Source organism: Poromitra crassiceps, assembly GCF_964638095.1.
Source record: "Poromitra crassiceps genome assembly, chromosome: 27".
Classification (NCBI taxonomy): Eukaryota; Metazoa; Chordata; class Actinopteri; order Beryciformes; family Melamphaidae; genus Poromitra; species Poromitra crassiceps.
Genome location: NC_139650.1, coordinates 2,689,267 through 2,717,029, shown reverse-complemented (window position 1 = coordinate 2,717,029; position 27,763 = coordinate 2,689,267). Strand labels below are relative to the sequence as shown.

At 42.5% G+C, this 27,763-nt stretch overlaps 1 protein-coding gene across 1 annotated transcript; it reads left to right on the top strand.

The window, feature by feature from the left end:
• LOC310799032 (SPRY domain-containing protein 3-like) lies at nt 1-26,634 on the top strand. Its single transcript, XM_083661602.1, has 11 exons — nt 1-113; nt 3,044-3,190; nt 4,774-4,849; nt 8,000-8,124; nt 10,336-10,471; nt 10,635-10,823; nt 14,626-14,775; nt 20,191-20,248; nt 23,800-23,919; nt 24,044-24,165; nt 24,281-26,634. Exons 2-11 carry the CDS (start codon nt 3,063-3,065, stop codon nt 24,413-24,415), a joined length of 1,239 nt encoding a protein of 412 aa, XP_083517728.1. The 5' UTR covers nt 1-113; nt 3,044-3,062; the 3' UTR covers nt 24,416-26,634.
• Nucleotides 26,635-27,763: the final 1,129 nt, after the last annotated feature.

Here is a 27,763-nt window from a genome sequence, read left to right as displayed (position 1 = left end):
TACACAGTGACAGAAGCGAAAACAAAAGGACGACGGCGCTACAAGTTAGTAAGCAGACAAGCAGGAATCAAAGTGACATCAAGGGGCTTTGGATAATATGTGGATACCATAAGGTATATTCATGTTCACATTCTGTTATCATACAATTGGACAAGTTTGTAACGTTGCCGGAATCCTGGCTGGTTGTAGTTCTGGTTGTAGCTAGTAGTTTGGGAAATGTGATGCTGCGTTCGCGGTAGGCTCGTAAATGTGTAAAGTGGCGGATAGATTTATCCCACTGGCCACATCACGCGTATTTGCGAGGTGATAGCGTTTGGATTTGTTTTATTTGGCTTATTTTGTTAAAATAAGTACCAGTTAGATCTCATTCACCCATACGATTCAGTCGTGTTTGGGCTGATGATGATTTTGTCAAGGCACTTGGGAAATAAATATGACCATTAATTGTTTCCTTTTATGTGGGGAACGGAAAATATTTCAACGCTTTTTTTTTAACCAAACTCATCTTTCCTGACTATCAGTGGAGGATATTTTCTAAGCAAGATCTATCTTGAGAAGAAAATAGCCCCCACTGAAAGTTCACAACTCACAACGTGATAAACGTTCTAAACGAGGAAGAAGACTACCACAACGCTAACAGATAGAAACTCTGCTCATTGGCAAAGTGGAGTCTCCAGTCCATTCTGACTTTACTTGCATGTGAGGTGACAGTGCTAGGCCTAATCGCTTGGTCACAGATTTCTCCCTTTTTAAGGAGGATCTATACTCCCATTTCATTCTTTGAATACATTCATTGCTAGTCCTTTTCCTCCTCTGCTGCTTCTGTAACAGATGCAGTCGGTACTGACTGACTGACACACTCAACACTCTCACTCCATAGTCACAATTTCTCTACAATGGAAGCATCATAAATTGATACATTGTTCTACCTGCATCACCAACAGAAGCATCATAAATTGATACATTGTTCTACCTGCATCACCAACAGAAGCATCATAAATTGATACATTGTTCTACCTGCATCACCAACAGAAACATGAAAGGAATGTTTTTCTGGGCCCGTGTTATTTTGAGCCCTCCTATCAGACAGCTTCACACGTGTCTTGTGCTGTGATTGACAATGACTTGTGCTGCAAACCAAGGGCAAAGCACTGGCAGGATTGATCTGTTTCCATTCACTTTAAATTATGTTGCATCCACAAACACAAGGAGCTTTTTTTTGCCATATTTCCATCAGAAATGGAAGGATCAGGTGCATGTTAAATAGGTGAGAAATAATCTACTTCCCAAACTACCATAATTTAGCCTCACAGACAAGGGCTGATGCTATGAGCAACTTGTAACGCTCCTGAAACACAAACTTTGGAACTCCCGGGTATCTGGGTAGTGCATCGGGTATCTGGGTAGTGCAGCGGGAGATTCCCTGCCTAGCAACCTGAGGGTCGCAGCAGGTTCTGAATCACAAGTCAGCATTTCCGCCTTTTGCCACAGGAAAAGCTGTGGCAAACCTCTGATTGGCTGGGCTGTTACGGAAGTCCGGCATTGCGTGAATTGCGTGATCCTCCCACACACTAGAGTGCCTTTTAAACATGAACTCCGGATCATGTCCAGCTAGAGAGAGCAGAATATTTTCAGGTTTTGCCTTTCTAAACATGAGGGGTCTTTGTTAAGAAACAACTGGATATGAGCCGTTTTCTCTGCCAGTGGGCGGGGGGGGCGCGGTAGCATGTATCAAACACAAGAAATGTGATAGGAAACAGCTTTAGCTATGAGGCAGTCAAAATAGTGGTCGCACCGTCGTCAATCACTGTGGGTGATTTATTTTGGAAGTGGCAACTAGTCATATCTGACTAGTTTTAAATGTAGGCTATTTCTCCCCACAAAAGTTTGATAGCCTGTTTCCTAAATAAACGTTTTGAATCCATTTATTTCTCTATAGTCCATTCTTTATAGCCTCTATAGTCGTCGATCTTATTTATTCCAGTGTTGTCATTAAGAGGCCGATTTCGCAGCAAGAATATTTAATTGGTCGGCACGTCGTTCTCGGTAAAGGACGCTTTCGTTATTGAAACAGACAACATGCATGCATGCTCCTACTGTAGCCTATCTATCTGCATTTGCAGAAACTCATGAACCCATATCTTCTGGACATTGCCTTGATGAAAAAACAACGTAGCGTTAGCTAAAAGTAATAAGTGCGACAACTTGAATCTCCCACAAACGTTAGGCTTTTTCTGACATGGGAGCAAGCAAGCAACGCAGCAGCGTCCCTCTGATGCACTGGACCTGGCTGCCTGCAACTGCAGTCAAGCCAGCCCTCACCTCGGAAAGCACGGTCATTCTAGCCCCCACTTAACAAATCAAGCCGTTTTTGCAGCACTTGAGGAAACCGTGAGTTTGCTCGTTGATATAAGCGATTGCCCGAACGATTCATCAATTAATAAACTAGCGAACGTGAAGTGAGTCACGAAGAGCCACACCCGCCCACTACGGACATATGCGGATCATATCGTTCCACTGTTTAACATGACCAGCGCTTGCGTGAAATTGGATCTTATACCAGTGGTCGAGGTACCGTAGATAAGATACGGAGTCGCGGGAGTGCGCGTAGGCCGACTAATTGTTGTTTAACATGCAGGCCAACCGGCTAGGTGCAGGTTATAATACGGATTCCACTGCATGTTAAGAAGTGGCTTAAGTCACACATGTATCGGAGAAAGCATGTGCTAGTCTACAACTTTCCCAGATTGGTGTCAGAGGGGGTGGAGCAACAACCAGGACAGCAGGGGGAAGCCAAGTACAATTGGGGAGAAAAATTAAAGGGGGGGGGGGGTCCGGATTTTTTACTTTTATTTTTTTAACAAAAAAATACAAATAAAATTGGAGCTCCCGGTAATGTCATCAATGATGCACATGCATCATGCTGAACTTTGTTCGATGGTAAGATAGCTATCTAATGCCAGCTGGCTAGGCTTTGAAGGTAACATTCTCAATCTCCACAGCAGTAACAAAAGAAATTGATTTGTTTCCCCCCGTCTTCTAGATTGTAATGATATCAGGAGATGGACGACATCAACCTCCACCATCGCTTTCTGAACTGGAGGAGGCGAATCCGAGAAATTCGTGAAGTACGAGCGGTGCGATACCGGGATCGGTTCAAAAGAATGCTGAGGGACGGAGACATACTCAGGTAACAGTAGTGAGCAGTAGAGTTTTAACTCAGGTAACAGTAGTGAGCAGTAGAGTTTTAACTCAGGTAACAGTAGTGAGCAGTAGAGTTTTAACTCAGGTAACAGTAGTGAGCAGTAGAGTTTTAACTCAGGTAACAGTAGTGAGCAGTAGAGTTTTAATTCAGGTAACAGTAGTGAGCAGTAGAGCTTTAACTCAGGTAACAGTAGTGAGCAGTAGAGTTTTAACTCAGGTAACAGTAGTGAGCAGTAGAGTTTTAACTCAGGTAACAGTAGTGAACAGTAGAGTTTTAACTTGGGTAACAGTAGTGAGCAGTAGAGTTTTAACTCGGGTAACAGTAGTGAGCAGTAGAGTTTTAACTCAGGTAACAGTAGTGAGCAGTAGAGTTTTAACTCAGGTAACAGTAGTGAACAGTAGAGTTTTAACTCGGGTAACAGTAGTGAGCAGTAGAGTTTTAACTCAGGTAACAGTAGTGAGCAGTAGAGTTTTAACTCAGGTAACAGTAGTGAGCAGTAGAGTTTTAACTCAGGTAACAGTAGTGAACAGTAGAGTTTTAACTCGGGTAACAGTAGTGAGCAGTAGAGTTTTAACTCAGGTAACAGTAGTGAGCAGTAGAGTTTTAACTCAGGTAACAGTAGTGAGCAGTAGAGTTTTAACTCAGGTAACAGTAGTGAGCAGTAGAGTTTTAACTCAGGTAACAGTAGTGAGCAGTAGAGTTTTAACTCAGGTAACAGTAGTGAGCAGTAGAGTTTTAACTCAGGTAACAGTAGTGAGCAGTAGAGTTTTAACTCAGGTAACAGTAGTGAGCAGTAGAGTTTTAACTCGGGTAACAGTAGTGAGCAGTAGAGTTTTAACTCAGGTAACAGTAGTGAACAGTAGAGTTTTAACTCGGGTAACAGTAGTGATCAGTAGAGTTTTAACTCAGGTAACAGTAGTGAGCAGTAGAGTTTTAACTCAGGTAACAGTAGTGAGCAGTAGAGTTTTAACTCAGGTAACAGTAGTGAGCAGTAGAGTTTTAATTCGGGTAACAGTAGTGAGCAGTAGAGTTTTAATTCAGGTAACAGTAGTGAGCAGTAGAGTTTTAACTCGGGTAACAGTAGTGAGCAGTAGAGTTTTAACTCAGGTAACAGTAGTGAGCAGTAGAGTTTTAATTCAGGTAACAGTAGTGAGCAGTAGAGTTTTAACTCAGGTAACAGTAGTGAGCAGTAGAGTTTTAACTCAGGTAACAGTAGTGAGCAGTAGAGTTTTAATTCAGGTAACAGTAGTGAGCAGTAGAGTTTTAACTCAGGTAACCGTAGTGAGCAGTAGAGTTTTAATTCAGGTAACAGTAGTGAGCAGTAGAGTTTTAACTCAGGTAACAGTAGTGAGCAGTAGAGTTTTAACTCAGGTAACAGTAGTGAGCAGTAGAGTTTTAATTCAGGTAACAGTAGTGAGCAGTAGAGTTTTAACTCAGGTAACAGTAGTGAGCAGTAGAGTTTTAACTGGCAGCAGCAGCTGACCAGATATTGGTTTGTTTCATTACTGATATTGAGTTCAAAGAAACATTGTTACTTTTTGTTTACATTTTTGTATGTCTATTTGTAGGTATCAAGGGAACTCTGAAGAAGTTGGCTGTTATGTGGCCCCCAGGCCATTATCGAAAAGAAACCGCTATTTTGAAGTAAGAGTTAATGATGTCCTCTAATTTCACAACTGTCCTTTTGCCACAGGAGTTGACTACCAAATTAAAAGAAAAGTACCTGGCCTAGGAAAGGCTAAGGTCACTACAGTAATCTTGATTGTGTACTCCTTGAAATGAGGACAAACACCCTACCTACTACTAACTTGACCTATCTGGTAGGGGTGGGGGGAAAAAATCGATACACCAACGTATCGCGATATTTTCCATAACGATATTGTATCGATATTTGGACGCCAACTATCTATATTTAAAAAAAAAAAAATCAGGCCATGCCAGGCCACCGGGCCTCTGCCCAGAGCGCCCGATGGTGCAGTCTGCGCCTGCAGTGGTGTATTGAGTCCAGAGAAGCTTAATAATGTAGCCTACGTGTGGGGCCAAAACAAAACAAAACAAAAAAACACTGCATGTTTTACTTTCGGTGAGGTCAAGGAAAAGGTAGGAAAAGGAGTTAGGAGTGACAATATATCGAAATATCGCAATATTCAATATATCGCAATACTAGCATATCCCAATATCGCAATACTATCGTATCGTGACTCAAGTATCGTTTTAGTATCGTATCGTGGGCATCTGGTGATTCCCACCCCTACTATCTGGATTTTATGTACGGTAGTTTGTGTTGACTTCCATTATTTCCACATTGTTGAGCAACTGCCAATGTAGAGGCCAATTGATAGACTGTTATAGATCTGGAGCATCATACGCATCATTCCAATTCGTCATTGTTTTCATATCAGTTGCTCCAGATGAAATGGATACAGCACAATCATAAAAAGTCAATAGAAAAAGAAGGGCTTGGCTGTACACAGTGAGATATGCTAATCTTGACCAAATGCCAGACTCCAGAGCGCATATATCAAAGGAGTCCTAGCTCTGTGTTGATGAGAAAGGACTTGGCGGACCATCGTGTCTGGCTGCGTGCCTACATCTCCTTCAGCCTTTAATGAAAGGGAAATCATCACACCTCTTGGGAGTAGCACCTTTAGAAGTGCAACACCATCCTGTCATCACACCACTTGGGAGTAGCCCCTTAGAAGTGCAGCACCATCCTGTCTGAGAAATAGAGTTAGAAGATCTTTTAGCTTGGAAATTGCAGTGACTATTCAGTGTTTCCGCTACGATAGGTGGCGATATGCACTCTTTCAGCTTGCAGATGGGTCACTGCAGGCTCCGCCAATTCTAACAACTGGTAGCAGCAAGTCTCTTAAATGCTTAAATGGTCGCGTAACACAAAGCTGCCCCTTGTTAGCTCAATACAGTTGTAACTAAGATATTCCATTTCAAAAATATTTTTTCTATGGACCCCAATTTGATAAGATTTTGTCCCAGGGTCCACAATCTGTTAATATTCTTGCTTTTAGATGTTTTATTCCAGAAAGTGTATGAAACCCATGACCAAAATAGTCACACATTCTGTTATTGTGTTACTTATGGATGGAATTATAGTGAAAATAAATTATTCCCCTTTTTGCTGGGGACCCCCTGGAACCCTCTCAAGGACCCCTGGGGGGTCCCCGGACCCCAATTTGAGAACCACTGATTAACCTACGTCAGGGGTGGGCAACTTTGATGATAGAGAGGGCCAAAAAAAAAATTCCTCGCTACCAGAGGGCCAGATTTTGCTGAGGGCTGGGGGCCGAACGGCGCCGGCGCGAAAAATCTGGGGCATTTGGAGAGTGAAATGAGAATGATTTGGGACCAAGCTTTTTGATCAATATACAGTAAGTGGCTAATCACTATAATCGTGATCACTATAAGCGGATTCCACTCTAGTACTAATGAAGCCCCGTTTACACCTGATAGTCGGCCTCATTAGTTTGCACCTGATGCGAGAATGATACATCGTCCCATTTTTCAGCTGATTCGGTTTGGTTTCACCAAGCCAAAAATCAAGTCAACACCTTCGGAATGGCAGCAACTCTTATACGTCTCTCTGTCAGTTGGTTATTAGGGTTAGTAGGGTTGGCGGTTGTATGCTATAGTACTTAGGCTTCATCTGCGTGACTCACTTCTGGAGGAGGGAGCACTTGTATGATGTGCTAATACATGTGAAGTGGAAGCTGATTGTAGACGTGAGGTTGGATTTGAATGTCCTGCAGTGTTACTCGTTGACACAACAGAGACATTCTCCTTGGGGACCGCTGCTGAGGTCATGGGAAAGGACTTAAAGTTTCCTCTTGTCCTTGCCCTGGATCTGCCAGTGCTCCCCTTGCAACGCGTCCATGTAGGGCTCCCTGGGGATGATGTCATAGGTAATCATGGTCAGAATTCGCCTTAGACAACAAGAATGTAGGCCAGCTTGCTAGCTAGTCGCAGTTGGGCTTTCGCTTGTGATGAACATGAAAAAACGGTATACACAAGAACATTGAGAACATTTTAAATGTAAAACAGTATCATGAACAGTGGTACCTTAACCACAATTCAACCACAGCAGTCCAACAACACAAAAGCAAAAGATACGTTTAAAATCTGGGGGCCAACTTGGTAGAAAGTGAACAGAAAGCAAAATTTGCACACACACTTTCAGTTTCACCTTGTATCTTAAAGATACAAGGTGAAAAGATATTATCTTTTTGTTGTGAAATTGTGAAAACAGTCAAGTGAGCCCTTCACTATTTGAAAGCTCCACTAAAACACAAATTAAAAGGTAGACCATCTGTCTGTGTTTTTCACTGAACTCATTTCATCAGTAAACAGTCGATCAACTAAACACGAGCACTTTCCTCTCTATGTCGATTGGCCACCCAGCAAATGTTATTTACTTATGGTATTTGTATGGTAAATATTCATTTAAATCTACTATGTACATTATGACATCTTGCTCTCGGTCTTAAAACAGTCTAGGTTGCCATCCAAAAATGCATCAGAGGAAGAATCAAACGAGTCTGAATATGTTAATATCTAAAGCTTCTAGCTACGTATGTTTAGGTTACTGTTAGTTTGGAGCCCCCACCAAATAAAACAAGTCACATTTAGATAGATTAACCTACCAGATAGCCCACAGAAACATCTTTTTTGGTTGTGAGAAATTATTTTGGAGGAGTCCCAAAGAAGAGGAAGAACTTGGAGGGAAGGGGGAAGTTTCAGTTGACATGGTACAGTAGGCTAACTGCTCTGTGGGATTTGCAGGTGACTATCATGGACACGGGAGTGAGGGGCACGATTGCCGTGGGCCTGGTGCCTCAGTTGTACAAGCTGGACCACCAGCCGGGCTGGCTCCCACAATCTGTGGCTTATCATGCTGACGATGGCAAGTATGTGATATGCCTTGAAACTCATTCTCTGAGCTATTTTTCATTTACGTAATGCGAAGGAGTATGGTACAAGAATAACACATTGCATAATGAAATCAATTGAAATAACAGTGGAAAATGAAGCAGTGGTTGTCTGGAGGGTGTGGAGGGAAGCACGGACATTTGAGGAAAGTGAGGAGATTTGAGGAAGGTGGGGACATTGTGGCCTGTCCTCACTTTATCACACACCTTCAAAGGGCTCTTTGGAGGTTAAGACTCGGTTTGAAGGGTTAGGTTTAGTTGTGATGTTAGGGTTAGGGCCTAATGCATTATGTCGAATAGTGTCCTCACTAGATAGTTAGGTGTGCGTGCGTGTGCGTGTGTGTGTGTGTGTGTGTGTGGACAATTTCCCTATGACATCAAGAGCTAAACTGTGTCTGTTGACATCAAACTAAATTTCCCCCAAATAAAAAGATTGTTAAAATGAGTTTATAGGCTGGGTGATGTTACAGTTTGCTGCCTTTGAAGTCGTTCTATTCAATCAGTAGATCTACCTTTAATTCTCTGATCGTTTGTTTTCTGGGCCTCCCACTCAACACGCTGTCTTGCGAGATATTATTTCATCACTTTCATCGCTTGTGCCTGCTGAAGTGACACATCAGCACATCTCAGCCAATAATAGAGGTGTACTGTTTGGCAAACGCAAACGGTTTGACAAATTCTGTCTAAATGTTGGTTTTAAAACTCGAAATTTGGCCTTGAGGGCTTCCTGAACTACCTGAACTGAATTGTATTATTATATATACTGTACAGGGAGAATGACACGTGTCAAAAGCAGCAGTGCCCACAAAGTAGTTTTTAGCACCAGCATGGTCTTTCAAAATCACTTAATCACCTCATTTAATTTGCTGGCTGTGATGTCCATTATCTTGTCCCAGAAATCTGGCGCGCTGCTCGCCCGTAGTAGTAGTATTGGGATTCAATTTTTCAGCCACCCGGCTGGAGGATTTACCGAATGCTGGAATCATAGCCTAATATTTTGGAAATATTGGTAACACATTCCAGACACTAAAAGTCGTATTTTTAATGACAATTTCCAACGATCCGATGCCATACGAGTCACCCCTATCGCGATGCAGTGCGATTTGACACGATTTGATACGATGCAAAATAATGATGCTATACAATTCAATATGGTACAGAGAGTTGTATTTATTTTATTTCTTAAGCAGCAAATCAAGTGACTTTACATATTTGTTTCTCTAGTGCAAGTACTGCAGCTAAGTAAGCATCTTATTCATGCTGTTTCTTTCAAGGCATAGTGCCTCTACTAATATAAATCTGATTTAATCGATGCAAACATGTTAGAAACGATGCGCGATGCAAGTTCATCCCAAATTGTATCCGATGCACACTCTTTTTAACCGGTGCAATCTTGAACTTTTATGCTGGTGCACCGATGCGAATCAGTGAATCTTACCATCCCTATCCTCAATACATATTTGTTTATTATCTCGCGCCGCCTTCTTTAATTAAAAATTTTTTCCCCCGATTTTTCATCCTATTTTTATCCCCCGTTAGTCCTAATTTTAATTTATTTATCCTGGTTGCTGCTCCACCCTCTGCCAATCTGGGGAGAGCCGAAACTGGCTCCATGCTTCCTCCGAGACATGGGCAGTAGCCAGCCGCTTCTTTTCACCTGACAGGGGAAGCTTCACCGGTAGGACATAGCACATGGGAGGATCACGCTATTCCAACGAGTTCCCCTCCCTCCGAACAGGCGCCCCTAACGACCAGAGGAGGCACCACATCAGCGACCAGGATATCGCATGTTTTGGTGTGGGGTTGCTATATGAAGGAAACCCCCAGGGGGCATGGCGAGAACATGCAAACTCCACACAGAAAGAGTCGGATTCGAACCCGGGTCGGCCGCGCGAAGGGCCGAGCCTTCGTGGTATGCCTGCGTGCTACCAGGTGAGCTACCAGGACGCACCGAGCTGGATTTTTTTATTAGGTAATTGCCCTAATTATGATGTGATGTCACTTGAGCAATGATGTCATCAGTGATGATGTCATCCTCCAACTCCCACGGGGGGGGAGGGGTCCAACTCCCACGGGGGTCCCCTAGTAACAGAAATCGCATAAGACTACATTGTACCACCAGTACAGTAATACTAACCAAACACTGAGTAAGGCGAGTAACAGTCACTGCACCACTCTGTTCTTCCGCAGGCTGTACAATGGCAACGGTGTGGGTGAGCAGTTTGGGCCCAAATGCATCCGAGGTGATAGAATTGGCTGTGGAATAAACCTGGACTTTTGTGACGATGGGCACGTCACAGTGTTTTTTACCAAGAACGGCAAGGAAGTAAGTTCTGCATTCCCATCTTATTCTACTTCAGACACAGAGATCATTACAATTATGACCATTACAATTATTATGTGTATTCATTCACCTTGTGTTATTTAGTCCATCGTTCCCAGCTAGTTTCCCCTAAGGAGTAGCCTACTGTGTTTGAATTTGTGTCCAGGTTGGCAATGTGGAGATGGTAGGATCTCCCGAGGCTTTCTACCCTGCTGTGGGAATGCACTCTTTGGGGGAAGAAGTGCAGCTGGACCTGCAGGCAGAGTGGAGGATGGAGGAGGAGGATGGACTGATGATAGTGGACAGCCATGAAGACGAGTGGGGCCGTCTCCATGACGTCAAGGTGACTGGCACGGTAAGTCCTGTTGTGGTGTATTCGCCTTATGTTCATACGCGGGGGTGGGCCAAATTCTTCCGGGTTGTGTTAACACTTCCGCTGGTCACGGCGCGAAATACAAAAGAACGCCAGAAGAAGAGAGTTGTTTTTGTAGCGGACAGTCCTGGGGGTAAAGCAAAGAACGTAGCCTATTACTTTGAGCTCGGTACACAGCAAGCAAGTCAAGTCAAGTCAAGTCAAGTCAAGTCAAGTCAAGTCAAGTTTATTTGTATAGCACATTTCATACACAGAGGCAATTCAAAGTGCTTCACATAAAATGGTTGACAAGAAAATAAAATAATAAAGAAGAGAATAAAATGGACATTTAAAAGCATCACAACAAAACTTTAAGAAAGAGCATAAAAAGTGCATTAAAGGAGAATTTCGGTTTTTTACACCACGGTCCTCATTTCCAGGTTAAAATATGATGTTTTACTCACCGAAATAGTTTGGCTTCATTCGGATGCCCACGGAAGATTTTGAGCTCCAAGTAGTCTCCTCAAACAGGCTATAACGAGAGCCTACGGCCAGCATGATGATGGATGGGAGTGCACGCGCTCTCTATATGACACTTTTTCTGTCAGATCACGGTTCATTATGGTTGTAAATATAATTATTTAGCTAATAGCTAGAAGCTAAGCTAACAACAACACAGCAGTCAGCGTTGATCTGCCCCGGATGGGGTTACAGTGCGTATCTTCCCCCTTCTGTGGTTTCTCTGAAGAAGGTTTCACAGATTGGAAAAATGTCCATACCTTTATAATAGTTGGACTCGAACCTTTATAGGCCATACATCTCCTAAAAAACTGCTGTCAGCAGTTAAAAGCGACGGTAAACATAAAAGTCTTTAGTCTATTTTTAAAAGTAAGTAAAGTTGGGGCAGCTCTGAGGTTTGTTCCCGCTAGCAGAAGGATAGTGGGTGAATGCGGCCTTCCCATGATTTGATTTGATCCTAGGGACAGTTAGTAAGCCGGACCCTGCTGACCTGAGAGGTCTAGACGGTTCGTAGCGTGGGAGCAATTCAGCGATGTATTTTGGGCCTAGGCCGTTAAGTGATTTGTAGACCAGTAACAGTATTTTAAAATATATTCTATGACACACTGGCAACTAGTGTAAAGACTTAAGAACTGGAGTGATATGATCAGCTTTCTTAGTCTTCGTTAGAACTCTAGCAGCAGCATTCTGAATGAGCTGAAGTTGCCTAAGTTCTTTTTTGGAGAGACCAGAGAAAAGGCTATTGCAGTAGTCTAACCTACTATAGATGAAGGCGTGAATTAGTTTTTCTAGATCCTGTCTGGACATTTAGCCCCTAATTCTTGCTATATTTTTAAGATGATAAAAAGCTGATTTTCTGATTGACTTAATGTGGGAGTTAAAGTTGAGATCGGAATCAATAATAACGCCAAGATTTTTGACTTGATCCTTAGGCTTCAGGGATCGAGACTCAAGGCGTGCAGTGATTTTAAACCTTTGTTCTTTGGGACCAAAGACGATCACCTCTGTTTTGTCTTTGTTTAGTTGTAGGAAATTCTGGTGCATCCAGTTCTTTTTTTTTACAATTATTATTTGGTCAATGCACTGGCACAATGATTCTGTGGGAGCATAAAAACACGATTTCAGACGGAAGCCCGTCTTTATTGTCACACGAACACTTCAACACATGCATGCGGCCACAACACACACACTCATGCTGACGGTGGCCGGTGAAATATGTCCTCTGCATTTGACCCATCCAGGCTTGTCCTTTCCTCCAGCGGGCAGGCCAGGAGCAGTGGTCGCTTTTTCATGTAAAAATCAAATCAAAAAATCATGTATTCTGGAAAAAAAAGTGATGCATCGAGATGCATCGATAATCGTTATCGAATCGAATCGTAGCCCTCTGAATCGTAATCGAATCGAATCGTGAGGCCAGTGAAGATTCACAGCGCCGAGTGCACGCACATCCAAAAGTCTATTTCAACAGGTGCTGGAAATAATTAACGTACAGAAAAAGGAAAAGATCATCCGCACACTGTTTTCGAAGCTCCCACGGTGAGTTCTTAATTACAAAAATGCAACGTTTCCACCCTCACGGGTCTTCATCAGGCAGTACAAAGAACAAGCTCCAGCTTCAAAAACAGTGTGCGGATTATCTTTTCCTTTTTCTGACTCAGGGGGGTTCACACAAAACCTTTTTGAGTGGAAGGAGGATGCGAGGGGATCGCAGCTGAAGAGCCCTTGGGCAAGGAGCAGCGAACCTGCGTGCCTCCCGTGCATTTAATAACACTTCATTCCTAGAAATGTGTCCTCTGTGCTGTTGCACTGCCCAAAAACCACTACAGTCTGAAATCCTTGGAAGTCATTATTTCCGCACGGGCACACCTTAATACTAGATGAAAGCTGTCAGGACATAATAAACAACACATGTCAGTTATAGAGCAGCAATAGTGCTTTTCTGTGCGCTCTGAAGGGGTTTTGATAGAGGAGTTTGAAGCGGTATGCGGTGTTACTTTCCGGTGTCCTATTGATTTGCGGGCAGCATCCTGGCTCTGTGGTCTCTAAGGCAGTTCTCAAATGGGGGTCCGTGGCACTTTGCAAGGGGGTCCACGAAAAGTTTTCAGGAAAATAAAAATAATTTTTTTTTTTTTGTTGCAAAAGCTTCATAGTTCAATGAAAATATGTCATGCTTTAAATCTAAAATGGTTCATGGATTACATTCTAATCTAACAAACCTATCAATTTAAAAGTCAAGCACGTTACCGTGGAAACAATTAAGCTTAGCCCAAAATCACAAATCAGAATGAGGGGGTCCCCGGTATATTTTCTATCTTGTAAGGGGTCCTTGGCTGAAAAACATTTGAGAACCTCTGCTCTAAGGCAAGCACCATGTGAACATGACAACCTGGGTTTGTCCTCAGCCCCCTCTCCACTAGTCTGTCTTGTCTCTCTCAATCTTAAATGTTTTCATAGAGGCAAAAATGACACAAAAATATCTCAAACAAACAATCAAACAAACAAAACAAACCAAAGAACTTAGTAGATTGAAGTGTGAAATGTAGGTTTGTGGCTTTAGATCATTAGCCTAGATCCTGGTTTGAATTGGTCTGTGTAATACATAATACGATTTTTTTTGTAATTGCAGCATTGGTTTGTTTACGTTTCTTGTTGACAACTGACAAAACGCTTTGATGAAAATGAAGCCATTTGGTAGCACAGGTCTGCCATTTATTGGATGCAGGGTTAAATATTAACAAGTAGATGTGTTAACAAACAAAATCTTTTCATGTCTACTTCAACTACAAAGACAAAATGTTACTACTGTAACAGTAACATGTTCTGTTCAAAGATTGATTTATTATGCATGCCGTTTGTTTAGTATTGTGACGTTCCTGCAAGTGATGATATTGAAAACATTCATAGATGTATGAGAGTCTGTCAACAGAAATCAGCCAGTCAGTTTTGATTACAATTCCATGGTTACTTTCCCATCTGACGTCCCACTGAAATGATACTCAAAGTGAACTGCTGATTTTATTTATTATTCTTATTATGAATTATTACTAGTGGACCCGTGGAAGGATGACATCACTGATGACATCATTGCTCGAGTGACATCACATCATTACGTAATTAGGGCAATTACCTAATGAAAAAATCCGGCTCTGTCAGGTCACCCGCACGGGTGCTCTTTACAGCCCCTGAAAGTTTCAGCCGGATCGCACATAAAACGGCATAGCTGTGGCCGGATAAAATTCTGCTCACTCACACACGCACACACACATGTGTCTCCTCGTCCCTTCAGCTGCTGGAGTACGTGGGCAAAGGGAAGAGCATCGTGGACGTGGGCTTGGCCCAGGGCCGCCGCCCGCTGGGCACGCGCTGCCACTACTACGAGCTGGAGATCACGAGCGCCGGGGACAAGTGTTACATCGCCCTGGGGCTGGCGCGCAGGGTAAGAGTCTCTCCTCTGTTGTCATGACGACCATCCTCTAGTAAACAACACATAGCATCAGCGTTCTCACACGTCACACGTGCTATTATCTACTCAGCGCCGTGTTTATTTGTTACCCCGCGCGCTGCCCTCCCCGTTTCCAAGGCTGAGTGACGGATGGCCCGCCAGAGGAAAAGCGAACAACAGAATAAATATTGTCTCATTTTTAACCCCTCGTTTGGTTTTCCGTAGAAAGCGCGGGTTGTTTTCCGTTTGCGCGCTCACCGGCTATGCTCACTTGATAGCGTGATGCAGTGCAGTTATGAGGAAATCAGCTGGGTCTCTCCTTCCTGCAAGATGAGATCCTCTACTCGCTCTATTTCTCTCTGTCGGCGTCTTTCGGTTTGACTTCCTCCCTGTTTTCGTCCTGGTCTCTTGGCACGCTGCCAGTCTGCTGTGGTCCTGCTCACAACCGGGGAGTGTTCATCACTGATCTACCCGCGCTCCTTTTCCCGTCCTCTACGTCAATGCCCCCCCCCCACACACACACACACACACACACACACACACACACACACATAGACACTCCTCTACCTGCACAGTGTGTGTGTAGCTCGTGCCCTCGGGCCGCACTATGTGGAGACAGGAGCTCTGTTATTTCACTGATTCTTTTCCAGGAATTGTTTTTTCTCCTGACGTGTCTGCGGTTTAGGTGGGGCGTTATTATAAAGCCGTCACTCGGTCATTCCTGAGGTTTCATATCCAGCCGCCCACTCCCACCCCCCCACTTCCTACCAGGTACAATGAAGCATCCTTTCATCAGTCTGCTGATGGGGGAGCCATTATCTCCCACTGCAAACATCAAAAACAAAGTCCACTTGAGGTGACAGCAGTCTCAACTGTTGCGCCTCTTACAGTGTATTGGATAAAGGCGCAATTGTTCGTGGTGCCTTCCTTTGTTTCTCTGTATTCCTATCCTTCAGCATTTGTTCCTTTTTGTCTCTATTGTTACAGCTCGGGTCTCTGAATGATCAATTATCATAATATCTGGAAAGGGGTCATTTTGAAGCTGGTTGAATAGTAGAGATATAGCCATTTTAAGCTCCCGGCATACTGTACATAGGGTATACATATATTTAGAACACGGCTCTCTTGAATACTCGATTCTGATTGGTCAATCAACAAGATTCACCGGTCATTATTTCTCGACAACCGACCGCTGCTCTGCCACACCTGGATTAATCAGTTGATAAGAGCATTTTGTCTGCAGACGCTACTAATTAGGCCAACCAGTTGCAGCTGTGGTGTCTTGTGTGCCAATTACGAATGAAACCGCTTTGTCGTTGAAAACGCTATTAAAAAATCTATTTGAATAATTCTTTTTGTCAGATTATTGAATGATTTAGTTGTAGGCCGTGTTCTAAGCGGGATAATGTATATTGAGGCGGTGATTACTGGGAAATAATGACCTTCAGGTGAACGATTAAGCCCTCCGCTGGCGCGTCGGGCTCAATCCACCTGTCGGTCATTATTTCCCCAGTAATCACCGGCTCACAATACATTATCCCTTACATATATACTATATATTAAGAGCAGGTCAGACAAATGGGATCCAAGGCCGGGTCGAAAACAGAAGTGCCATTGGGCCCAATGTTGCTGTGGCAGGGCAGGAAGAAAGGAGGGAGGAGCCCCAAGGTGTGAACCCAGTAGCACCCCCAAGCAACCCAAGAGCAGAGTCAAGTCAAAGGGCCAGAAGCCTGAAGAGCCCAGGACGAAAGAGCAGAATCAAGTGGCCAAACTCCAACGAAGCGGAGAAGGCAAGCTTTTGGCTCTGGCTGAAAAGACGAGGCAAGGCATGGGGAGCAAGCAACTCCTGAAGAAGGTTAGCTGCAGGGAGTGTCAGGGAGACGTCCCTGTTCACTGCCCCGCAACCAGGAGATGTTCTGGGCCAAGGGGTGAAACATCTGTGAGTGGTGGTCCCCAGCTGATGACCCTGCAGCTAACAAATTGGCACCGATGGAGGTGCGGCAGGCCTAGAGCCTAGCAGGAAGAACATCTACCTGTACAGATTAAATAAATATATATATGTATAATATTATTAGGGGTGTCACGATACACTCAGTTTACTCAGTTCTGTTACCCTTTTAAGCACAGGGTTTACAACCAAAGACACCGCTTGGGGATGCGATCATGAACGACACAGGCACTGAGCTGTTATCTCCAGAAAGTTGTTTCACATATCAACTTCAGATGTGAAACCAGATAGATAGATAGATAGAGTACTTTATTAATCCCCTGGGGGAAGTTCTTGTGTCCAGTGGTTTTATTTGAAATAAATCCCTTACTGCCTCACGTGGGGGCTGCACATGGTGGGATAATACATTGTGATTGCTGTGGTGATGGTGTAGTGGAGGTAAAATGTCCACTTTGTGCACATGGCAGGATAAGCCTCTGGTGTGTTTCTTGGAAGGAGAGGAGCTCGCCCTGGTGAACGAGTTCAAATACCTTTTCGTACACAGGTATAAATAAATAAATAGAAAAAAAGAAAAAAGAAATATAACAGACTATATATAGTACGGTATATATATATATATATATACTAGGGATGTCACAATATATCATCCCACGATATATCGTGATATCAAAATGTGACAATATGTATCTTTGAGATGAAATCTTATATCGCGAGAAAAAGAAGCTGGACATGGTGGCACCAGGGCCGGCCCTAGCCATCTGGGGGCCCTAAGCAGGATATAGATCAGGGGCCCCCTCCCAGGGGCGGGGGTTTGGGGGCATCCGCGCTGGAAGTACTTTTAAGTAGGGGGTGCTGTAAGGAGGGGACTCTCGGTGCTGCCCGCTAGGGCAGCGCCGAAGAAAATTTGACGTTTTTGGACTTTTAGCCATATTTAGAAGAATATTTAAAACAAACAAACATGACAATGACGCTCGTTTGTAGCCCTATCAGTGTCAAGCAAGCGTGTAGAACCCAGCAGCCATAGGGGTTGCCAGGTCAGTTAAACCAGGGGTTCCCAACCTTTTTTGTGCCAAGGACCGGTAGATACATGCAGGACCGGTTGTCAATTTTAATGGTTTTAGTTACATATATATTTACTCACCAGGTGGCGACAAAAGGTAAATATCAGCCTTTTGTGTTGTATGTAGCCTACAGTATTTATGTTTTTGTTTAAACTACAAACATAAATAAACGTCAACCTATGTTTTAACTACCACACACAGCCTATAATATTATAGCCTATGTTTATATAAAAAAAAAAAAAAAAAAAAAAAAATTTGGGGGGGGGCCCCCCCAACTCCCGGGGCCCTAGGCAGCCGCTTGGTTCGCATTATGGGCGGGCCGGCCCTGGGTGGCACTGATCTGCATCTGATTGCATGCAGTTCACTCAGTTCACGATACGATACACGATATTGGGTTCACGATAACGATACGATACGATATTTTAACAATATTTTTTTGCGATCGATTTGTAAGTTGAGGGGGCATCCTCCACGCTAATTTGAGTAATTTCACCATTTTCATCCTCCGTGTCTGTAACGTCCCTCGTCTGTTCAAACAAAGCAATGAAAAGGAGCATGCAATCAGATGCAGATCAGTGCCACCATGTTCAGCTTCTTTTTCTCGCGATATAAGATTTAATCTCAAAGATACATATTGTCACATTTTGATATCACGATATATCGTGGGATGATATATTGTGACATCCCTAGTATATATATATATATATATATATATATATATATATATACCGTACTATAGTCTGTTATATTTCTTTTTTCTTTTTTTCTATTTATTTATTTATACCTGTGTACGAAAAGGTATTTGAACTCGTTCACCAGGGCGAGCTCCTCTCCTTCCAAGAAACACCAGAGGCTTATCCTGCCATGTGCACAAAGTGGACATTTTACCTCCACTACACCATCACCACAGCAATCACAATGTATTATCCCACCATGTGTAGCCCCCACGTGAGGCAGTAAGGGATTTATTTCAAATAAAACCACTGGACACAAGAATTTCCCCCAGGGGATTAATAAAGTACTCTATCTATCTATCTATCTGGTTTCACATCTGAAGTTGATATGTGAAACAACTTTCTGGAGATAACAGCTCAGTGCCTGTGTCGTTCATGATCGCATCCCCAAGTGGTGTGTTTGGTTGTAAACCCTGTGCTGCTTAAAAGGGGAACAGATGCTTTTGATGAGACTTGCTGATGGCTTCTCAGGTGGTGTGCAACAAGCAGCTTTCATGCATGAGGCTGTAACTCTGCCAGCTCTAAAGCTATCTGCCTTAAGGTCCTTACGCATCAAGAGCGATGCGAATATACGGCACGAAATTGCGATGCGAGTTTTGACCCACCTGTCAATCACAGCCACAGATGTGTACACGTCGGAAGCGAATTTCAGAAAAATCGACCGCGGTTCGAAAAAATAAACGCCGCAATAACGCTCAGCGAAACTTCGCCATTGGTATGCACGGTTGCATTGACTGATATAGGTTCGGAAACTATTGTTGACGTGCGAATTAATCGCACTGAAAAAACGCTCCCGGTGTGTAAGGACCTTTATTGTTGAATGTCCCGCTGGAAAATAATTACGGGTGCAAGGTCCGGTCTAGAACGTGACTGATTGTTGCAGCTGGCGCATTTCCTTGTTAAAACTCCGACGCTGGGGAAAAAAGTTGCTTATCAAAATAAATCAAAATAAATAACACTCGTTTTTGGCTACTTATTTGAGGGAATGTAATCATTTTTATCTATCACATCCGCTATTTCTATTTCTGTTGCTCTACGGCTCTCCCTCTCCCTCTCCTCTCTCCCTCAGTTGCTCCTGTGTGTGTGTGTGTCACTGATGACATCATCAGTGATGTCACAATGATGTCACAATGCCTATGTATGACATCATTGATGAACATCATGACATCATCACTGAACAGCCTTGTGTGTGTGAGTGAATTTACGACATCACTGATGATGTCACCAGTGGGACAGACAGAGAAACAGACAGAGACACACACACACACACACACACACACATTTCTGATGCAGAGCTTGATGATCCTAACCTGTCTCAGTCCAACCATCGTTAAACGATGTTTGTAAAATTCAGCTCAACGTCTTGAGCTGCAACACTGTGTGACTGTCAGTTTGCTCTGCACAAACTGTAAGAGAGAGCAACGTTTTCCAGGAGAAGCCCCTAGAGAAGGTAGCAGTGTTTTTGCAGCACCTCTTAATATCAAATCTGGCAAACCCCACCCCCATAAAAATGAAATAATATAGTAATCCCCTGGTAAATGTCCATCTACTATAGTAGATGGACTGTGGTAGATGTGATCTTGTGGGAACCATCGACTCAATGGTGGGAACCATCACAGCAATTGTAAGCAACCCTCACGGGAGTTCATGTTCATTTGATTCGCAGGACTACCCAAAAAACAGACATCCTGGTTGGAGCAGAGGGTCTATTGCCTACCATGCAGGTGAGTGTGGCTGCATGATGTCACTGGGTTTTCTAACTGCTCCTTTTCCTCTGTTACTCAAAGTCAAGCTTCTCCCCTCTCAAACAAGACAAGAACCAAGACTGATGACATGTTGGTGTCAACAGTCCAAATCAAATCCATATTGCAGTAGTAAAATCAGTTGGCCAGATAATGTGCGTCAGCCTCAGCATGGATTCTGTTAGTCATGTTTTCCATGTCATTCTATATGGAGCTGTACACAGGAATGATATCACCACTGGGGCGTCTTGGTAGTGTAGAGGTAAACGCACTTCCGGCTTGGTCCCTACAGACACAATTGGCCGTGTCTGGGGGTGGGAAGCCGGTGGGGTTATGAGTCCTGGTCCCTGCGGCTGCACTAGGGTCTCTGGTTCGGTCGGGGCGGCTGTTCAACATTTTAAACATAACAAGCACCATGAATCATGAACATTTATTCCGTTATAGAAGTAGGCAATCAATTTAAAAGAACATACTTTGATTTCATTATCCCGCTCTGTACCTGGAGGCAATAATCGAATAATGGAAAATAATGGTTTGGATATTTTATTTTTGAGAGTTTGAAAAAACACTGAGCTAAATAAAAAAAGTGGGGGGGGGACTAGTAAAAGTGTAAGACTAGCCAAAATAACTCAACATTTATCAATCCAAAAGACAGTAGTACTGTAATAAAATAGTCTACAAATAACAGATGTAGTTATTGAAGTATTACATTCACTGACATAACAATAATATATTGCAAAATCATATTCAAGTGGAACCTTCGATGAGAGCCTAATGTTTCGGAACTACATGGCTAATATGGCCATCACTAATACTGTAACTAATTAATACTTCATTACAGAACAATAACTGAACAAATCGACATGCTGGAATGATAGGAAGTAGCCAAAGACTCAACATTCTTTGAGTCATTATGTAAAGATGCTGCACAACGAAGTCTCTTCTAATCCTCTCTGAGGAAGTCTGCCATGGCTGCCATCTGGCTCTCCAGCTGGCAGCCATGCAACACAGTTCATTGTATGACATTCACTTTAAAGCAACTGTTTATTGCCAACTGCAAAGTGTGTGCAAACCACCATTGTTACAGACGGACTATTACCTGTGTCTGTCTGTCTGTCTGTCTGTCTGCTGCTCTCAGCACCTCTTACAGGTTCAGTAGTGTGTCTCTTAGGCCAGTGTTTCCCAACCAGGGGTACGTGTACCCCTAGGGGTACTTTAGCAGCTTGCAGGGGGTACTTGGAAAGATTGGGGATTACAATTTATTTCCAAAATGATCAAAAACAATATTCCAAGTAATTTCATAGGCCCGTCTTGGTAAAACTGATTATTCTTCCCCAATTGAAATGGGAAGAATTGTATTAAATGGGAGTCATTCAAATGATTTCCATTCAATAAATCAGATTTGTTAGAGATGCCTACTAAAAGTTTAATTTGAGATTAATAGAACAAATTTAGGAGAATCATCGACATGCATGAGTGAGGTGGTACTACTGGCATGGGAAAACAGCTCAAGGGGTACATAAGAGAAAAAAGGTTGGGAACCACTGTTTTAGGCATCGAACACGTTTGCAATACAGCGCTCTTTATTTCCCTGTTCTCTGATATAATGACATGGTAACGTAACGACATACTGTAGGCTGTCAAAGCATTTTTTTTGTTCAAGCTTCATGTTGTTTTTGATGCAGTTAATAATAGAGTGGGGAAACCCCACCGCTGTCTGGGAAGTTACAGCTAGTGAGTGTTTTGATTAACAGTTCGAGCAAGACAACAACCTCAATTGACCTGATCTAAAGCTTAAGTTCACACTCAGGGCTGTCAAACTCTTTAGTCCACGGGCCACATGCCACCCAATTTGGTGTCAAGTGGGCCAGACAATAATCAATAATAACCTATAATTCAAGATTCAAGATTCAAGATTTTTATTGTCACTCCGTGGTACAAGTATCACGTGTGAAATTCTTGTGCTGTGGACTCCGTTTACAACATAGTACAAATATAACAGGGCATATGAGTGCAAAAACAACAAGAGACACAACAAGCAATAAGGCAGTAGAGTGATAAGAGAAGTCAGAGACAGTGGCATATCCACTGCACATAGGTGCACATGTCATGTGCACCTATAAATGACAAAACCTCCTAATTTTCCCGTTTATCTTAGTGTAAAGAATTACAGGCACAACTCTACAACACGTAGGGTTATCTCAGCTACCATCAAGCACATTATCTACTGTCTGTACTGTGCATCACAATCAGGGAAGTAAACACAAGTAAACGCAATTTACCCACCCCTTTGAAATGAGACAGATAGTTTACTCACCTATTTTCAGATCAACTGTATAAATCAATGAGGGCAAACAAGGTGGGTAAACAAACTACTCACCTTGGATAGTTTACCCACCTCTGTATTTATCACTACACCCCTGATTACAATTGTGGACAACTGTGCAATTCTCTATAGTCTATCTCTTATTCATTTTATCCTCGGGTTTCTACTGTCTGTTTATCTGTTTTTATTGTTGTGCTGTATATAACTTTGTTGTACGTCGCTTAGGACAAAGGCGTCTGCTAAATGACAATAAAGTAAAAGTAAAGTCAAGCAAAGGTAATGAAAATAGCTGACTATTTAGTGATTAATACAGATAACATGAATAGGTGACTTAATATTGAACCTGCTCCTGAAACCTGGTACCTCTTTGGCCTTCACAAGTGCATCACATTGGATTGAAGGACTTCTCAATTTTCACACTTTGTAAAGTCATCCTTTGGGGCGCATTGGACCCTGTGGGGGGCCGGATCTGGCCCCCGGGCCGCATAATACTAGGTGCTCCGAGCCCTCGGCGAGCTGTTTTTGGAGCTCGGCGACACCCCCCCCCCCGCCTCTCTAGACTCGTTCAACGATCTCCCCTGAAACCCTTTGAATAATAAGCACTTTCTTGAGGCACTCGTGCTATATTAACATACATTATTTTGATCATGCTCATTCTTCCTAAAATTTTTCAAACATTATCATTCTAAGTGTATAAACACTTGTTTTTATTTACTAAATACTGCCCATCATCAACCAAAGTTAGTTAAATACTGTATTTACCGTGTTTTCCAAGGCGCTGTCATCACAGTAACATGGTTTTAATGATAAAGATTTGAAACGGCATGGTTACCATAAGGGAATTTGATCACGGTTTATCATTAAACCGCTTATCGTTTCATCCAAGTCATACGATTTTGATAGAATAGATTTTGAGATATTTACGTTTGTTTGACACTCTTGTTCGTCTGTTAGCTGTAGGCTTTTTTTTTTTTTCATTGGGCCATTGCTGTCTTCCTATCCATTCAAATGACGAGAAAGTGGTTCTCTCTTTATGTCTTTGAACATTTTGGTTATGTTTACAGCGGGTTTTCTTTTAACTTCAACATTGCTTTAAAAAAAAAATCTTTCTTGATAAAATCGTAATGTCTTGATGGTATCTTACTCCGTCATGCATGGTGCCATGATTGAACAAAGCACCAGTCAGCGAACCTGTCATTCTTTGCAGACGATGGAAAGCTGTTCCAAGGCAGCGGGGTGGGCGAGCCCTTTGGTCCGCGCTGCTTCGAGGGGGACATTATGGGCTGTGGGATCATGTTTCCACGCGACTATATGCTTGACAGTGGAGGTGAGTGTCCTTACGTTGTATAAACACTCGTCAAACATACACAGCGCTCTGTGTCTCGTTACAGTTTCCGTCTGTAATCGCATGTTTCTGTCCCTCTCTCCGTGTGGCCGTGTTCATCGTTCAGATGACATAGATGATTGGGACCTGGACGCGTGGCCCAAGCAGAGTCCCGTTCAGAATGACCTGTATGCAAACAATGACGATGAGGAGGCGGACGGAGACGATTTGGAGGGGAGGAAGATCATGGTGAGACACCCTGTGAAATCTAGGAATGGGTACTATTCCTATAGATTGAACAACAAACCCCGTAAATTCTGAGCTCTTTAAACTAACTCATTGCTGCCCCCTTGTGTTTGGACAGGTGTTCTTCACCCGCAATGGGAAGGTGGTGGGCCGCAGGGAGGTGGCCTTGCCGGCGGGGGGCTTCTACCCCACTATTGGCATGATGAGCAGCGGGGAGAAGGTCAGGGTGGACCTGCACCCCCTCAGTGGCTGACCAGCGTAGAAGAGAATGGATGGAACAGGGAAAAGATACAGAGGGAGGCTGCATGGAGGAAAGAATGAGCTCTATTATTAGGACATGCCCCTAAATCGGAGGGTGTGTCCCAGTGTATTTTGCAGACGCTCACTAAATAATACCTCTCTATTGGCTCAAATGTGTTACTTGAAAAGTCACCTCAGTGTAGTTTACAATGACTCCCTCGTGATTTAAGAATGATAATGTTTGAAATTTTAGGAAGAATGAGCATGATCAAAATAATGTATGTTAATATAGCACGAGTGCCTCAGGAAAGTGCTTATTATTCAAAGGGTTTCAGGGGAGATTGTTGAACGAGTCTAGAGAGGTCCAAAAGGACAGTGACAGTTTTTGACATTTGGATTGTACAGCATGAAGAGAAATCAAACGCCAACCTATTGTCCCACCAGAATGAAGAATGTAACATGCTAGACAGCGCTGCCCCCAGCTACAGTACAAAATACAGGAGAAGAAGAGGAGCTGGAGCGCCCTCAGTGGTCCGTCCGGAAAGCTGCTTCCTCGTTCTGCCCAGAATTCAGTGCTTCTTCCTCAGTAGAGCCGGTGCAATAGGACCAGTTGAGCTGTTGTAGGTGCGTTAGTGACACTCAGTGGTGAGAGTGTGCCGTTGAAAAATGATGCTCAGACAGTCTTCCTAATGCACTATAGATTTTATGAGATTATCACTTTACTCTTTTGTCTTGGACATTGTATCTTACATGTCAGCATTAGTCTGTGTGACTACAACTAGTTTCTTCATTTCTATGGTTCTGGCGGTTCTGTACAAGTGTGGGTGCATGTTCTGACATGGGCTCATTCCTGTAATTATGCCATATTTTGTGTTGTGCAATAAGTATAAAAGGTGTGTTCCTCAACCACATCTATTCGGAAGTATGGGTAATTAAATTTAATAGCGTAACAATTTGTTGAAAATCCAAACCCTAATCCTTCTCTTCGACCTTCAAAACACAAAAATAGTTCCTCCTGTTTGCCTTCAATATTCAGTGAATCAGCAGATTCCAAAGCAAATTTAATGTTATTAAATTCATTATTATTGATAATACAACTCAAATCAAGGCGGGTTGCGTTATGACCATTATGCTAGCTAGAACAGTGGTTCTCAAAGTGGTGTCCGGGGTCCTTGAGGGGGTTGCAGGGGGGTCCCCAGCAAAAGGGGGATCATTTATAGTCATTACAAGTCTATCCATAAGTAACACAATGACAGAATGTATGGCTATTTTGGTCATGGGTTTCATACACTTTCTGTAATAAAACATCTACAAGCAAAAACTATCAGATGGGGACCCCGAGACAAAATCGGTCCCGTGGTCTACCTTGTGTCAGCTTAGGGGTCCTCAATCTGGGAACCCAGAGTCTATTTTTATTTCAAATAAAAATAGACTCTGGGTTCCCAGGTTGAGGGGTCCTTGACGTGAAACAGTTGGAGAACCACTGAGCTAGAATATATCCTTATTAATTCGATTTCATCCACTGTAATTGCTTGAGACAGACAGTGTACTTTGTCATTATGAAGCTGGAGAGTTAATCACTGATAACTAGGACCAAACCATGTCAGAAAAAGCACACGCACCAATACAGAGCCACCATGTCTTTATGCTGGTGTTTGCTTTATTTTGACACTTCATTCCTCTGTGAATTGCATGTTTTGTTTCCCATTCCTGAGATATTTGGTATCCATGTGAGATTAGATGTTGCCCCAGACATTCACTCAGTCTGAGAATTTGATAATAATAATATAATAAATAAATAATAATATATAATAATAATCTAAAACATAACCTGCATATTTGAATTGATAAAAGTGCCATGCTACACTCAGAGCTATGCTTTTCTTCTTTTTGTGAAATGGGGGTGCAGAAAAAGGACACCAAATGTCTCAATAAGGGGAAACAATGACGAGCGCTCCTCTGAGTATCAAGACAAGAATGATATAGGACATGTCAGAAATGTACCACAGTACATTCAGCTGCTAGTGTACCTGGTATGTCTTACTAGTTGAACCAGTTTTCATATTTTAGTAAAATATTCAAATGCTGAAAATGAAGCCATAGCCAAAATGTGCAACTCTCAGGTACAGTCTATACCAAAGTTACAAGTAATTCAAATGACATTACTTTTTAAATTCAGTACTGTATTTTAAGGTTTTTGAAAACACATTCTGCCATATATATATATATATATATATATATATATATATATATATATATATATATATATATATATATTAATAATAAGCACTTTATAGATTCAGTATGCAGTAGAACTTTGATTATCTGAACTTCAGTCCTCTGAACTTAAAGTCACAATGACATTTTTCACTAATTTCCCACATACAAATATTTAACAATAAATGCCAATACGTTAAAAAATATTTATTTTGTTGTATATTTCAAAAAACAATTTTACATCCGGGAAAACAGTGTGTCTTTAATGATGCTATACCAGTAGGCATAAATAAACTCTTCAACCAATAATACCTTTACAGATTTTTCAACTGTCCCCTATCATTCTCTCCCTACCTGATCTCCCATCAGTTGTGACCATTTGACAGGGATCTTGGTGCATGCTGACTCTTCACATGAAGGGCTGCACCTGTTCATCTCTCTTTAGGTAGCCTGTTACTAAGCAGCCTATGTGAACAATGCCAAGAAAACTTTCCATCCCCCGCGCACACCATCGCCAGCCTGTACTGTACTGCAGACAGCAGGATGGATCCAAGTTGTTTATGCTAAAGCTGTATGTACAGTATGACTGTATGCCTCCCCTCATTTGTTACTTCATTGAGCCAGCTTGTAACAGGGAGTCATACACCAAAGTAAAAGTTAAAACAATAATTGATTAACTACTGTAATCATTTATAAATATACACGTGGTGGAAAAGTCAAAGAACCCTTGATCAGTTTTAACTGGCCTCTAGTTGGCAGTACTGTATGTCATAAGAGAGGCCTATCTTCACAAAGTTGCATTGAGAAATATTTGATTTCATCAGTGTGAAGGATATACTGAATTAATTCATGTTGTCATCTTTAAATGATGTATGCAATCTTTAAGTACTAAAGGACGAAAGTATTTATATACAACAGCAGGCTACAATATACCCTTTTCACAGCAGCCATTTTGATGTTTCAAAGCACGGTAAACACAGGTGTAACCAATAACATTAACGAGGGCCCTGGGCTGGCACTGGAACACCTAAATGGAATTGATCGTTAATGTTATTGGTTACACCTGTGTTTACCCTGCTTTGACACGTCAAAATGGCAGTTGGAGAAACTTGTTCCTATCTAATGTGTTTGCTAGCATGAATGA

Coding starts and splice junctions, on each gene's coding strand:
- LOC310799032 (XM_083661602.1), top strand. CDS start 3,063: ATGGACGACATCAACCTCCACCATCGCTTTCTGAACTGGAGGAGGCGA. Junction 10,824..14,625: donor ACGTCAAGGTGACTGGCACG/GTAAGTCCTGTT, acceptor TCGTCCCTTCAG/CTGCTGGAGTACGTGGGCAA. Junction 24,166..24,280: donor TGGAGGGGAGGAAGATCATG/GTGAGACACCCT, acceptor GTGTTTGGACAG/GTGTTCTTCACCCGCAATGG.